Genomic DNA, 16,584 nt, shown 5'->3' on the forward strand with positions numbered 1-16,584 from the left:
TGCTGTCTTGTTCCATAAATGACGACCAACCCGTTCCAGCATAAAGTCTACAAAATTGAATTGCAGTTTCAGTACACAGTTATTCTGAAACTTTAAGAGTCATCTTTATTTCTAGCAAACAGATATCTTTTATGTTACCAGATTTGAGATCAGAATCAAATTCTGGTATTAGTCCGACATGTTCTAATCGTTATTATTATTAAACAAGCGCTATGAAGACTTATTACATACTAGATTATTACATACTATTATTATATACTAGATTACTTTACAGTACAGTGTATAAAAGCGGTGTCTGATAACATCGGCCAGAGTTCCTTTTAAAGCCGGTTAAATGAGTATAAAACTTCCTAAATAAAGTTCTTGTACTGGAAGATGTACAGGGAGTTTCTGATTCTTAATAAACTAAATTGATAACTTGACCCTGTTTGAATTGAATGTTTTCACCAAAACTACAAGTATTAATAGCAAGAAGCATGAAATCACAAATTATAATGATTAATTATCAGAAGAGGAAGAATTTATTATTAATAAAGCGTTAGCAAGACTTAAGTATGTGATGGTTAGAAAATCAACTTAAATGTTATAAAAATATTGTGACATTGATATGTGCTATAGAAAGTTCTGCTGAGGTCTGAGTGAGGCCTGGGACTTGCTGGAACCAGAAATGTCAGAATAATTAAAAAGTACATAATGTAGGAATAGTATAATATTAATACTTATGGTGTTATATCTAGCAAAATTAGTGCTATGGTTAATATAGGTAGCTTGTTAGAGTACTCTACATTAGCGGGAACACGAATAATCTATTGTTCATTATGAAAAAATTTAAAAAAACCTGATCTAGAAAAAATGATGGTTTCTGAAGATGGTCAGAAAGATGGCAGAAACCGGAGGCTTAGTGGTGTAGCTTCCGGAATTGCTACAAAGTTAGTACAAGATTTGGATATTTACATCAAACCACAGTTGAAATCAAAAATAAAATCTACAGTAAATGATTTTTTTAAGTTGTTAACCAGAAAATTAATCTTGGTTTAATCTTTAATTTAATTGACAGTTTTAGTACTCTTATTCGCAAAAAAATCGTGAAAGTTTTTCCGTAAAGGTTTGCAAAAAAATAATAGCTAGACTTAGTTTTAAAATTATCGAGCAATTTCAAAGAAGGTAGAAAGTCCTTTTTTAATCAGGAAGTGTTCACAATCACATAAGAATAAATAATCCTTTTAGTTCAAACAAACTCTTACGTATCTATTTTACAATAAAGTAATGTAATACTGAAGATAAATCTAATAATTTTAATAATATTGACATGTTAAATAAATTTTTATTGTTAGTTTATATATTACGCAATAAAGATATTATATAGTTGTTCTATATTAGGTTAACCATCGGATAATGGATGCTAGCCGAATATATGTTAGTCAAATTGACCCATATTAAATAATTTGATTTAAAGAATGATGAAAAAGTCTGTTATAAAAAGTATTATGAGCAAGTTTGTGTTATTTATGTTAAAGAATAAACATTACATAAGATAGTAGTAAAAGCTGTGAAATTATTACATAAAAAGATTATTACGTTGTTCACATTTTTTACTATAATTGTACAAAATACAAATATGAACCATAATCATTCATAAGATGTTTGTGTAATCTACTTCTTTCTTTTTATAGGTTTACTGTAAATTTTAAATTCTCGCGTTATCTATTGTCCTCATCTGATTCATAGGCAGTAAATATATCCGCTTCGCTATCTTGATTATCTGATTCTACATCACTTACAATTAGTGTGCTATGTAATTGTTCTGTTATTTGCCGACGATTTCATTTGCAACAAACTCATGAAAATTTGGTGTATTTTCTTTCTCAATGAATTTGAATCTGTAGCTGATGAATCCTCGGATAGGATGTGCATTAAAATTTCAAGACAATATAGACTCGAAATCGACTAGAAAGGGTTAATATCCGCTTGATGCATAATACACATTTGGGCGTATTTCACATTTTTCAACAAAAGAGAAATAAGTCATAAATGCAGACTTGACAGAATGCGTGCTTGATATATTACAGTATTTAGTGTTTTAGAATTCACATAAATGCTTGACAGTTAATTTAACTAAATTAATCAATATGATAAGGTAATTGCAATTACTATCCCTATCTCACGTATCTTTACAGAATCCAATATCATACATTATGTTTTTGTGTTTATCATTGAAAAATCGCCATTATCACCTTGTACGAGGTATGCGCTATTTAGAAGCCATCTTAGACATAATCAAAAATGACTCATATTTTTATGACGCAGTGCGTATGCGCCTAATTTGATTTGTTTAATATTTTAAGAATAATTTTTATAAATTCTAATGTTTCCTAGTTCACCGTCATTTCTGTTAATTTTTAACGAATGTGAATATAAACTGACAAAGAGGAAATATGCTGAAGCAGTGGCAATATAGCTAGAAGAGAATCTGTGTATGTCTTCTTCTTTCTTTCTTCGGCGTTCGCTTGGGGTGAACCTTTGCATGCTTCACGACTTCACACCATCCATCTCAGTCTGCAGTTTTGCCTTTCCAATTTTGTATCTTTCTACTTCGAAGATCCCTTTCTAGTTCATCCTTGTAGCGATTTCGAGGTAGACCTTGGTATCGTCTCCCTGTCATGGTAGACTCGAACATTCATCTTGGTAGCAGATAATTTGCAATTCTCGTGACATGTCCAATCCACCTTAGACGTTTTATGAAGCATGTTTTCTCTCTCTAGGATACCTTCAATCTCTGAGTTCGTTCGTATATTCTTTTGATTATTTTTTTTTTCAAAAACAAGAAGTTTTTTTGTATCGCTAGCTTTTGTATATGTGGCAACCGGCCTAATCAGAGTTTTGTATATTCTGATTTTGGTTGTTCTGGAGATCTATTGTTCTATGAGATCTATGTTCTCTATTGGCAGTTAGTATTCTCTTTTGTATATCAGAGCCAATCCGGTTTGTGTTGTTTATTTCGGCTCCTAGATACACGACATTTTCGAAGGTTGCATCCTCGATAACGATATCATGTCTATTTCGTCCTCGTTCCTTTGGTGACAGGTTTAAGTATTTTAATTTTTTCTATATTTATCTCCAGTCCAACTTTTTTAGCTTCTTTTTGCAGCTCGTTGTAAGTTTCTCTGAGTTGTGTTTCGATCCTGAAAATAATGACGATGTCATCAGCATGAGCAAGGATCCGCATAACGATGTTTGTTAGTGTCGCTTGAATAATGTGGCTGAGAGGGCGTCACCTTGTCTTACTCCTCTACTCAATGTAAACTTTCTGCCACAGCGTCCATTCACAGAAACTCTTACCTTGGCATTCTGTAGCGTCAATCTGACAAGCTTTTTTGGTATGCCACTTAGCTCCATGAAAAGATATAACTTTTCCTTGAGTATGCTGTCAAAACCAGGGTCAGTGGTGTGCTCGTAGCATTTTTCAAATGTCTTAACCAGACAACAAAAATCTGGTCTATCGTTCCTCTTGCCTTTCTAAAACCACATTGGTATTCTCCAATGATTTCTTCCATGTAAGGTGTTAGTTTCTGTATAAGTCTGTATAAGTGATACTTATCATTTTTCTATCATTAGTTTGAGGGCTACGTTTATTTCAATAGTTTTATTAAGCTAGAGACCGATCACTATTTACAAATCCCGCATATCTCTTCGAAATAAATCATCGAAATTAAGAATTCAAGCGACCAACCCGTTTTTGCGTGCCTAGAGTCTTAACTAATATCACTGTTAACGTATGAGAATAAAGAGTGACATGATCATGCCACGACTGCAACGACATTGGTGACCTAAACAAAAAATCTTTAAGGTTGTGATGGAATGGGGAATTTAGGAAATTTATAAACAAAATGATGAGCAATTTCGCTCATCCTGCTTTCATATTACACCTTCATATGACTTTTTAAACATCAATTTTACATTAGGTTTTAATTGATAATAGATTAACTATAATCGTTTATTATATACATAAATAGAATTTTAAAATGTTGAGTGTTTTTGTTATCTAATTCCGTCAAGTTCTCTGAAGATGACACATTGGGTAGAAACACGTAAGAATGTGTAATTTTAGAAAAAAAATTATAACTGTCCTAATTTTGATGCAAATTATTTTTCAATAATTTCATTCTGTACAAATTTAATGAATAAAAGTGATTAAATAAACGTAATCTATTTTAGTTTGCGATAAAGTTGTTTTATCAACCTAACCTAATCTTGTAATATCGAGACATTTGATTGAATAAACAATATCACTAATAGACATATGTACCTATTAGAAATAGCACTTTACGATAGGAAAATTATAATAAAAATAATTTCATTCTCAAGTGTAATGTAATTTTTTTTTATAGAAGGTCGATCCCGAACTTATATTCACTAAACAAGAACGAATAGGTAAAGGATCTTTCGGGGAAGTCTTCAAAGGGTTCGATAAGAGAACCACCCAAGTGGTTGCCATTAAAATCATCGACCTTGAAGAGGCTGAAGATGAAATTGAGGATATCCAGCAAGAGATTATGGTTTTGTCGCAATGCGACAGTCCTTTTGTTACGAAATATTTTGGATCTTACCTAAAGGTATTTATTTATAAAGATTATTCTTTTTTTATATACATTTCTTTAAAGGACACTTAAAGATGACACACCACATAAAAATATCTAAACATGACTCACCTAGAATGAGTGATTTGAATCCTTATTGTCCTGTACCTTACTTAAACCTACCTTCTCATTGTTATAAACAGCAATTTAACGCCCAATACGTTGAATCTAATTTGGTGACGTAGTTAAAAGGTTTTTGATTTCCATTTTACGTAATCTCCGTCTTGTGTAATGATTAGCAATTCTTAAAAAATATCTTGTATTCATTACACGTGTTTGTTAAAAATAATAAGAAGGACATTCTTTTCTTCTTGCAAATTGTGCATAGGGACAATAAAGGCGCACCTAAAGCATTTTCCTGGAATATTGCGACGTTGAACGATGAATGTTAATGAATTTGAGGTCAGTGTCCATGAGCCCCCACGTAAAACGCGATTGAATAATTTATTCAAGTTTTGTGTGTGTGTACTTTTTTTTTATGTTTTTAATTCTTACTTTGGAAGTAGGTTTTACTTAGATAAATTTTTTTTTTGTTGAATAGGGTACAAAACTATGGATTATTATGGAATATTTGGGTGGTGGTTCAGCCTTAGATTTAATGAAAGCGGGAAATTTCGAAGAAATGCACATAGCGATTATTCTTCGTGAAGTACTCAAAGGATTAGATTATTTACATAGCGAAAGAAAATTACACAGGGATATTAAAGCGGCTAATGTATTACTAAGCGAAATGGGTGATGTTAAATTAGCTGATTTCGGCGTTGCCGGCCAATTAACGAATACCACGAGTAAAAGAAATACTTTTGTTGGTACTCCGTTTTGGATGGCGCCAGAGGTTATTAAACAATCCGCTTACGATTCTAAAGCGGATATTTGGAGTTTGGGAATTACAGCCATAGAACTTGCTAAAGGAGAACCACCTAATTCCGAATTACATCCGATGCGAGTACTTTTTCTTATTCCCAAAAATAATCCACCTCAACTTAGCGGCGATTACTCCAAATATTTTAAAGATTTCGTTGAAGCATGTTTAAATAAAGATCCACAAAATGTAAGTACAAAACAATGTAAATATATATTTGAAAAAATATTTCAAAGTCATACTATTAATGTTTAACATAATCTATTCTATTTTTAATGGTATTGTCACTATTTTGCCTTATTTTTGTTGTTAATTTTTAAATGTTTGTTAATTCAGTTCGACCATTATTGTGCCAACCATGTGTGTTTATTTGAGGTTATTTAATATTATTTATTGACGTGGCTAGCTCCTGAAGATGATTGCAACTAGCAATTGAAACCGGTTGAGCCTTAACCCTTCGTCTGTAAACGGTTTTTTAGCACCTTCCGTCTGTAACGGTGGGTCTTTTGGGTCCGGCCGTTTTTTCATCCTGTTAATGCACTCAAAAAATTTTATAAACAATTCATGAAAAATTTATTTAAATTTATACATATTTTTTTATATGAAATGAAGAAATTATTTGCCTAAAACTGTTTAGGCTGAGTTTAGGCTGCTATAATTCGTAGTTCGGACAGGAAATACCCAGGTTTACAGAGGAAGGGTTAAATGTGGTGAAATATATTTGTCCACGACTACCTTATAATATATACCTTATGAATGAGTTTTCTAAAACAAAATGGTAGTCATTTTTCACGGAGTGAATAATAGCGGTGAATAATAATCATTATTCACGGGTAGGTATTATCTTGACCAGACTAATAATAATTATTTGAAACGTTAAAAGTTCAAAAAACGTCAATTTAATTCAATTTTTTAGGAGTTTCTAAATGTTTGTCATCAAAAAAACCTAAACAAATTCCTTTTTTTGTATGATTTAAGCATAAATTAATTAATTTTCGTAAAGAAAACGACGTTTTATAAAACTGACACTTAATTTTGACAAATTGTTGTGAAGTTGGTTACAGTTAGTAACATTGAATTTGTGTCACATTGACGTTTAACCTTTATTCAAAAATTTATTTAAAAAATAAATTTATGGAATCAACTTCAATAGTCGTGGACAAAGTATAGTATTCTACTCGCATATAATGAGCTATTATTCACTTCGTGAATAATAGCCCTCATTATATGCTCATATAATAATATACTATTATATGTCATAAAAGTTATTAAAAAAACGGGTAAGATATACTCGACATTCATCAAAATATTTCCAAAAATTTAGGTTGGTACGATTTTAGGGAAATGTGTTGTGGCTTCTAAACGTCAAAATGATGTTCAAACGTTTAGATGACATTTGTATGTCAAAATTATTAAAAAAAATCAAAAGGGGTTATAAATAGAACAAGAAAAAAAAACATTACTAAGAAAGTTGGGTGGAAAATGCAAAACTATAACATTTATCAGAATGAAATAATTAACACCATTATTGTAAAATGATCTGTACAAAATGTAAAAATATTATTTGACTTTTAAACGTCAACTTGACAATTAAACGTCAACATTGTTAAAGAAAGTAGATATTAAAAAAACGCAAAAATCAGTTAATTTGATGGAAAAAATCGTTTGAAATATTAAATAAAATTATCCAAACAACTAAATATTGAGATGGAAAGAGACAACAACAATAGTATTAATATTATGACGGTAGTTATTCGCCGTACATCTTTTCAGACGGCTAAAACTGAATGTTTCTAGTTCTAGGTCTAGTGTTAATTCTAATGTTAGTTCTAGTGACAGTGCAAGTGTAAAACTAGAACTAACTCTATACCTAGAACTAGAATCATTCGGGTTCAGCCGTCCTTCGAGACGTGTGGCTAAACCCAAATGATTCTAAGTCTAGGTATAGTGTTAGTTCTATATAGTAACAGTGCTAGTGTAAAGCTAGAACTAACACTAGACCTAGAACTAGAATATCCGAGTTTAGCCGTGCGTCTCTCAAGACGGCTGAACCCGAATGTTTCTAGGTCTAATGTTAGTTCTAGTGACAGTGCAAGTGTAAAACTAGAACTAACTCTATACCTAGAACTAGAATCATTCGGGTTTAGCCGTCTTTCGAGACGTGTGGCTAAACCCAAATGATTCTAAGTCTAGGTATACTGTTAGTTCTATATAGTAACAGTGCTAGTGTAAAACTAGAACTAACACTAGACCTAGAACTAGAAACATTCGGGTTTAGAACTAGAAAAAAGTGGAATTAACTAATAAAGAACGCAACGGTGTAGATATCTGTTCGAATTTGTGTACATTAAAATATATTCCTTCAATTCAGATTTTTGGCTATAACAAACACTTCCTTCCCCATATTAATCCGTTATGTCGGGCTTTTACTGTAATATTCTTTATTTATTATTCTCTATATTCTTTTATTTTTAGAGACCCACAGCAAAGGAATTGTTGAAATTTCCTTTTATAAAAAAAGCAAAGAAAAATTCTTATTTAATAGATCTTATCGATAGGTATAAGAAATGGAAATCACAAAGAAGTGAAGAAAGTGAAACAGAATCCGAACATTCAGATCCGTAAGTTTCCTTAAAAACACCCAACATTAAATTTTGTTTTAACTCAAACAATTTTGTTTAGTGAGGACTCAAAACCAGAAAGTGATATCGACGATCCATGGATAATGACTGTTAAAGGAAATAATATAATGATGAAATCTGAAGATTCTGGGAATCACACAAGCGTTCCTCCGCACGTTTTACAACAGAAAAGCCCTCCAAAAGATTCAAATTTGAATCATTACCGACCTGATAAACCAACTCCTGTAATTTACTTTATTATTTTTTGATAATTTTTATCTAAATAAATTTTTTTTATAGTCAAAAATTCAAAATGCGCTATCCGTCGATAACCGCAAAGATCTCGATCGAGATATGAAACGAAAATCGAAAATTATACAGAAAGAAATTGGCCCATTGGATCATCGGGACGTTTTAGAAGAGATTAAAGCTAATAGAAAATCGTTGACGAGAGATATTCCGATTCAAGGGAAAAATATAACGGAAAGGAGGCCTTCGTGTTTGTCTAGTATTATTTATCCAATTATAACCGAAGTAAGTAATTAATTCGTCTATAATATAGTATTTTTTGTTAATATCTTTTATTAATTTTAGTTACAAAGGAAGTATCATAGTAATGGTAGAACATCAGAAATGTCTCATAAAAACGCCGATCCTATTGAAGAACTGAAGAACGCTTTTGAGTTAGCAGAACGATCCAGTCCCGGCATTGGAGAGGCGTTTATTGGGGATATGGTACAGAAATTAGTGCCATCTATTAGTGAACAGAGACTTAAAAATGTTATGGATAAAATGACAAGGTAAAATATTTTTGTATTACTTCATTTCAATATAGGAATGTTTCTAATAGTATATAGATATATTGAAAATTAAAAAAAAATTTATTTATTGCGTTAATCATAACTTAATTGCGACGTTTGTCAAAAGATGGTCAGCAAGAACTATTTATTTTGTGATTTTTAGTTGACCAAGATAATTATATTTTCATGTATAATGGTTGTATCCTGGTGGTGTGATAAATCATGAAATAATGGTAACATTAATCATCTTAGTCATCTAATCTGGTCTTTATCAATTAATTCCGTAGCTTATCAAAAGATGACTATTTAAAAAATTTTAGTTTTGAATGAAACGAGATTAAAGAGAAAAAAAAAAGGATGCGGAAGCGATAAAATTGATTAAAAATTCAGTTTCAAATGAAGTAGATTTTCTATCATCAAATTCTGATATTGTTCTATCTTTTATTCTATCCAATTGATATTGATGAATATTGGATATATATGAAAAAAATCTTGATCTAGATCATTTTTGAGAAAACAATATTTGAAGTTTTGATAAAATGTAGGATGTTGCAATTTCATCGATAACTTTCAAAATGCGCTATAAAATTCATTTCTTGAAGGATCTTTGTGGAAATGTCACCAATTATTAATTAAAGTATCCTCTTTTTAATGCAACAAGCAGTTTTGAAAAATCACTTTTAGTTCTTGAGAAATAAATTTTTGAATTGATCGACAATTTTTTCGAATTTCGCAATTTTCGCCGATTAAGATTTAAAAATTCGCATAAAATCTATTTCTTGGAATATGAGCATGAACATTTCCCAAAGTGTTAATAAGAGTGTCTTCTTTTCAATAAACCAATACGTTTTGAAAAATAACTTTTAGTTTTTGAGAAAACGATGCTTGAAGTTTTGATAAAATTTTTGATGTTACAATTTTCATCGATAGTTTTCAAAATTCGCTATAAAATTAATTTCTGGAAGGATCCTTGTGGAAATATCACCAATTATTAATTAAAGTATCCTTTTTTTAATGCAACAAGCCGTTTTGAAAAATCGCTTTTAGTTCTTGAGCAATAAATTTTTGAAATGATCGACAATTTTTTCGAATTTTCAATTTTCGCCGATTAAGTTTTAAAAATTCGTATAAAATCCAGTTCTTGGAATATGAGTTTGAAAATTTCCCAAAGTGTTAATAAAAGTGTCCTCTTTCCAATTAACCAACCCGTTTTGAAAAATAACTTTTAGTTTTTGAGAAAACAATATTTGAAGTTTTGATAAAATTTTCGATGTTGCAATTTTCATCGATAAGTTTCAAAATTCGCTATAAAATTCATTTCTTGAAGGATCCTTGTGGAAATATCACCAATTATTAATTAAAGTATCCTCTTTTTAGTGCGACAAGCCGTTTTGAAAAATCGCTTTTAGTTTTTGAGAAATAAATTTTTGAAACAATCGACGATTTTTTCGAATATTGCAATTTTCGCCGATTAAGTTTTAAAAATTCGTATAAAACCCATTTCTTGGAATATGAGTATGAAAACTTCCCAAAGTGTTAATAAGAGTGTGCTCTTTCCAATGAACCAACCTGTTTTGTAAAATAACATTTAGTTTTTGAGGAGACAATATTTGAAGTTTTGATAAAATGTTGGATGTTGCAATTTTCATCGATAACTTTCAAAATTCGCTATAAAATTCATTTCTTGAAGGATTCTTGTGGAAATATCACCAATTATTAATTAAAGTATCCTCTTTTTAATGCAATAAGCCGTTTTGAAAAATCGCTTTTAGTTCTTGAGAAATAAATTTTTGAAATGATCGACAATTTTTTCGAATTTTGCAATTTTCGCCGATCAAGATTTAAAAATTCGTATAAAATCAATTTCTTGGAATATGAGTATGCAAATTTTCCAAAGTGTTAATAAAAGGGCCTTCTTTCCAATGAACCAACCTGTTTTGAAAAATAAGTTTTAGTTTTTGAGAAAACAATATTTGAAGTTTTTTTTAAATGTTCAATGTTGCAATTTTCATCGATAACTTTCAAAATTCGCTATAAAATTCATTTCTTGAAGGATCCTTGTGGAAATATCACCAATTATTAATTAAAGTATCCTCTTTTTAATGCAATAAGCCGTTTTGAAAAATCGCTTTTAGTTCTTGAGAAATAAATATTTGAAACGATTGACAATTTTTTCGAATTTTTCAATTTTCGCAATAATCGAATATGAGTATGAAAGTTTCTCAAAGTGTTAATAAGAGTGTCCTCTTTTCAATGAACCAACACGTTTTGAAAAATAACTTTTAGTTTTTGTTGCAATTTTCATCAATAATTTTCAATATTTGCTATAAAATTAATTTCTTGCAGGATCCTTGTGGAAATATCACCAATTGGATCCAAATAAGTTGATATATCTTATCAGCTTCCTTATAAATTTCATTTTTATTCAAATATCGCAATAATGTGGCAATATACGGTATCACTTCAGAAATGCGCCAGAAATTATAACCGTAATGGCCGGATAGATATGCCGGATAACCGGATATCCGGCCGAAGGGGATACCGAATATCCGGTATCTGGCTTTTCGCAAAATCACTATTCGTTGCATCACTAAAATATAGCAACAATTCTTAAGATAAATAACTTAATAATACAGTAACCTATTTTTATTGCCTTTTTGTTAAATTTACATCACAAATTGAAAGAATGACTGGAATTAGGATTTTATGCACAAAGTGATTTCTCAATAAATTTACAAATGTTTAAAAAAGTGTGAGTCCTTTGAGTCAGATGTCAAAGAACTTAAGATTATAATAAGTGGTTCAATAAGAGGAGAAGAATCTTGTATTAAGTTACAATGTGATATGCCCAATATGCTGTCTTGAGTACTAAGATACTTAGTGTAGCGACTTATCTTGAGAATAAAGGCACATTACGAGTTACATACAGACAAGAAACGGGTCGAGATATATGAGTGAAACTAAGGAACATACTCAGTAAGAGACTATGATTACCTAGGTATTTTTTTCCAGCTGGCATCTCTCAAGTATTTTTGCTTGACCTCACTATAAAAACTTATAAATTTAAAAACTTTTGATTTCTCAAACCACATATTTGTTCTCTCCACATATTAAAATATGATATATTAAAATTTCCCCCATTGTTACTATCAATAAAGTAAGATTATACATAGCAATATGTGTGTTAATTAAAATTAATGATTAATTAACTAATTACTTTATTTTTTTTCTAGGAATACATCATAGATTGTCGTACTCGACTACAAGCGAACAAATTTAGAGAAAAATAACAAGAAAATATATTTAACCCATGCATAGGTCAAAAAAAAAGTATAAGAAGAAATAACTTAAAAAATAAGCTACATAAATTTACTGATGGTACTGTTGTCGAAAATGACACTCACTAACTTGTTGTCTACTGTTTTCTATAGGTTGTTGAATAAAAAAAGAAAGCCGTTGCTCACCCATACAGTAAAAAAACTAACTACATGACAATATCTCTTTAAATAAAAAAATAATAGACTAATGGAATACTGTTGAGCTTAAATTAGTGCTCTGTAGGGTTGTAAGTTTTGAAAAAAAGAAAAAAAAAACAGTTCTTTCAAACTTCTCTATATTGTTCTCAATCGTTGTACTGTTTGGCTATTTGAAAATATTAAAAATTACACAGATCTTTTGAAAAACAGTCAAAAAATCACTCAAAAAAATAAAGTTCTTATTAATTGAATTGTAGAAGAGTAAAAAATTTAAATGAAAAAGATGATGATGACCTATCATTGTATATATTGTATATCTAGATTGAACTATATATATATACATCTATATATATATATAAATAATTTTAGTGAAATAATATTTTCCTTGCAATGTATTTTTTTAGATATGTGTATATATAAATATATTAATGAAAAAAATGATGAAATTAAGGACAAGATTGAATTATATGATAATAAAATGATATACTATATAATTATTTAAACGAAAAATTTCTAATTATTTTTTTTTTGTTAATCTAATTTTTTTCCCAAAAATTTTCCGATCTAAATAAAAAAAAAAACGTATTTTATACAGATCATTTTTGTTATGATAAAAAAGGGGTATGTGAACAAAAGCTTATATAGAGTGAGTCAAAAATTGGGAATATTCAAAATTGGTTTATTTATTAATAGTTTTTTATTCACTTATTAATTTAAAATGTAATGTTATACTTTTTAAACAACTTCAAATATTTCCCAGTCTTTTGAGTCACCCTATACAAAGACCATAGTTTCTTTTTAATTTTGTGAGACCTCTAGTACAAATACAATAGTGGATTTATTACCCACAAGTTACTTTTTGTTTTGGTTTATGTTTAAAACTATTCGAAACGAAAAAAAAAAAACAATTGTTGTGATAGAAATTTAAGTATTTCTTATTATCGAAAAAAAGGGAACGATATTATATTCCAACTATCGCTATATTTATCGCTATTTTTGTTATGATATGAAACAAAAAAATACAATTGTTAATTTGTACACAGTAAATAACTGTACAGTCAATTATCTAATTATTTATTTTTCTGTTTTAACGTAAATGCCACCTGGAATGATATGACTATGAAATTCAAAGGTTAAATTATTCCTTTTTTAAATTAATTATTATTAGAATTGTAATAAAAACGAAGAGTTGATGGTCTGCTTTCTTGTAAATATGGTATAAATATTAAATAAAAATCCATTGAAACAATCAATTTTTATGTGTACTTTATTTCGTTCAGGTTTTATTTAAAAGAAAAAAACTTTTTCGCTCTGGATCCATTAGCTGCATTGGACGACTGATGATCATCAGAGATATATCAAGTAGTATTGGAGATATGATAAAATGTTATAGAAGGAAAGTTGCTCCACACTTAATAGATATTCTATTATCTGCCATCTTCAACAAGGCAAGTGAGCATTAAATATGTTAGATGTAGCAAATACATTCAAAATTTTCTCGAAATTTATGCATCTGAGAGCAAAAGTGAAAGAGAGCTATTAAGAATAAAATTTGCTTAGTAATATTAGTAAATTTTGAGATCGGGCATTTCCGCCTTCGCATTAATTGTAGATCATACTTTCGATCGAGATGTTGATGACTAAAATTGGTCAATTAGTTAAGGAGACAATTGATGTGTTTGATTAATTCGTTTTTTGTGTTTTAATCAAAATCCTTAAACATTTCGAATCGGGCATTTCGACAACCGCATTCATCCAGGCGAAAGCATTTTGTGATTTCGATAGAATAAACTATGACGAATCGAATGACGTATAGATCTTGATCATCGGGTACATCGTTTACGAGTTATCACCACTTAAAAAAGGCCATTTTTCTGTTATTTTCGGGTACCTTCGCATTATTTTGGCGTTTTAGCGGAATTCGAAAGATGATTTCGAATCGGGCATGTCCACTTTCGCATTGGTTAAGGATTGAGCTTTCGAATGAGACATTGTTTATCGAAATCGGTTAACTGGTTCTCTTGTTATAATCAAAATACTATACATGTAAAAACTTATCTAATTGGGGGCTAACTTCGCATAGGTGAATATTCATACTAAATTTTCAAAAAATTATTGTGGCGTTATGAAGAAAGGCTGGTTTCTGAAATTTTGCATGGATACTTATGAATATTTGAGAAATTCATACCCGGAAAGAGACAAATCAGATTAACTGATTGTGACTGATATTAGATTTTTATTTGATGACCTAATGTAGTTCAATTAACTTGACTTTGATCACAATACTTATAACGACATCTAGTTTTCCATACTTTAAAATAAAAATACAGGTCATTTTTGGCGTTTTGTGTCATAACCTTGATGCTCGGTAGTTGTTCCCGCTTTCGCTAACCAGTTTTAATGTGTTTTAGTTTTGTGTTTTCGTTATTGTTATTTTTTATACTTTGATTTATGAACAAATTTGTGTTTAAATATAACATAAAAGTTTACTACTTGACGTAAGTCCATATATCCAATTTTATTAAATAATACTTCAAACTTTATTTTTAATCATACAAACTTGTAACTTAATTATAATATGTTTTGTTTGTTAATTTTGTAGGTTTTAATTTAATTATTATATTTTAACGTGCAACTTTTTTCATTAGACTTATGATTTTATGACTTATTTAACTTAAAATTTTGAGAATATCTTTATTTTGATATAATTAATAATATATTCAAAAGAGGAGGGCCATAATGAACCATAAATTGAGATACAATAAAAATTATCCAATTACAATTCTAAGCAAATTGATAACACTTTTATAAAACTTAATATTGGTGGGATCTTTTGGGGTGCTGATTACGAATGTGAGGTCAGAATTATAAACTTTTCAAAAAACAAGATAGCGTATACAATATAGAGAACTAAAATTGCAAAAAAAGTATAATTACTTCATGGTTGATTTCCCGGGGGTTTTTGAGGTCATTGATAAATAGCTACATGGCTGATACAGGATGCCTCCCAGCGTACATAAAATCCTTTTACATGGCTCTTTAGCCATCAAACATGTCCTTGTTCCAATAGGGCAGCTTTCAGAGGAGGCAAGAAATAATAGGAGGCCATTCAGAACGCAGCATACTAGAAAGTCCTCATATATAAAAACCTGTGAAGACTTCAATAAGCTTACCTGGCATGATGGTTTCGTCGGTATACAAGAGAAAGTGATTAAGTCCACAGATAGTGGTTTTGAGTTATTAGTATTCTAATTTTTGCTTCTTATTATAAAATCAATTATTTTACCTGAGATTAGTTTATAATGATTTTTATAAATAATATAGTTTTTAGAATATGTATTTTAAATTAAAAAAGTCTATAATTAATTTAAGCAAATACTAAACCAGTAACTCATTTCAACTGCATAGGTTTGTAATGGTTTCTATGAACAATGCAAATTCTAGAATATGTATTTAAACTTAAAAAAGACTATAATTAAACAAGTAGTAGTAACTAGATTCAACTTCATATGTCTTCATCACTATATTCATTGTGTGAGGGTTCTGGACACTTGTCTTTCAAGGAATTGTCACTCGGTATGTCAACCATGGTATTCGATCGGAATTACCCCCTTACGGCAAAGTTGAATTAAATCGTTTTTCTTCTTGATCGATATAGGCAAGGGTTCAGTATAACATTTCTTTAACTCAGTTTCTTTTGGAATGTTATTACTGGGCCTACCTTTTGCTTTGCCTTTAATGTTAAACATTTTATGCTCTTCATCATAGTTGTATCGGAACATTATAAACTTTTTTCTCTTTTTCGTACCTTAATTGTTTGATCTTTAACCATTCTATTTTTTCTCCCCCTTATCCCGAATTGTATTTTGTAGTATAGATGTATTGAGTGCTTTCAAGTCAATAATGTCACGGTAAGTCATTTGCTCTACAATGTAGGCACCAGAAGTTTTATTTTTGCCTCTCTTGGATCTTGCTAGTGTCATAATTGTCTTCCAATCATTAAGACAAAATACAGGAATGTATTTTCTTGCACTTTCAATTGCACTATGCATCGAATTGGCCTCCATGTGCGAGTGACCTTTTTCTAAAAAGTTGTGAGTAATAATCTCTATAGGTAACTGGTTGACTACAAACAACAAAAGAGCCGCAATGTATTTATGTCGGTTTTGGCCGCCACATGTGTCGCTA

At 30.0% G+C, this 16,584-nt stretch overlaps 1 protein-coding gene across 3 annotated transcripts in view; it reads left to right on the top strand.

Moving 5' to 3' along the window:
- LOC111414693 (Germinal centre kinase III) overlaps window positions 1–13,649 on the top strand; it is a 43,388-nt gene extending 29,739 nt beyond the window's left edge. For all 3 annotated transcript variants that reach the window (XM_023046100.2, XM_023046099.2, XM_023046098.2), the window contains exons 2-8: window positions 4,389–4,613; window positions 5,179–5,688; window positions 7,975–8,120; window positions 8,182–8,365; window positions 8,421–8,654; window positions 8,715–8,920; window positions 12,154–13,649. In XM_023046100.2, coding sequence (XP_022901868.1) covers window positions 4,389–4,613; window positions 5,179–5,688; window positions 7,975–8,120; window positions 8,182–8,365; window positions 8,421–8,654; window positions 8,715–8,920; window positions 12,154–12,166 — 1,518 coding nt within the window. In that variant the 3' untranslated portion in view covers window positions 12,167–13,649. The remainder of the gene's footprint in view (window positions 1–4,388; window positions 4,614–5,178; window positions 5,689–7,974; window positions 8,121–8,181; window positions 8,366–8,420; window positions 8,655–8,714; window positions 8,921–12,153) is intronic.
- The last annotated feature ends 2,935 nt before the right edge of the window (window positions 13,650–16,584 follow it).

Source organism: Onthophagus taurus, chromosome 6 (genome assembly GCF_036711975.1).
Source record: "Onthophagus taurus isolate NC chromosome 6, IU_Otau_3.0, whole genome shotgun sequence".
NCBI lineage: Eukaryota > Metazoa > Arthropoda > Insecta > Coleoptera > Scarabaeidae > Onthophagus > Onthophagus taurus.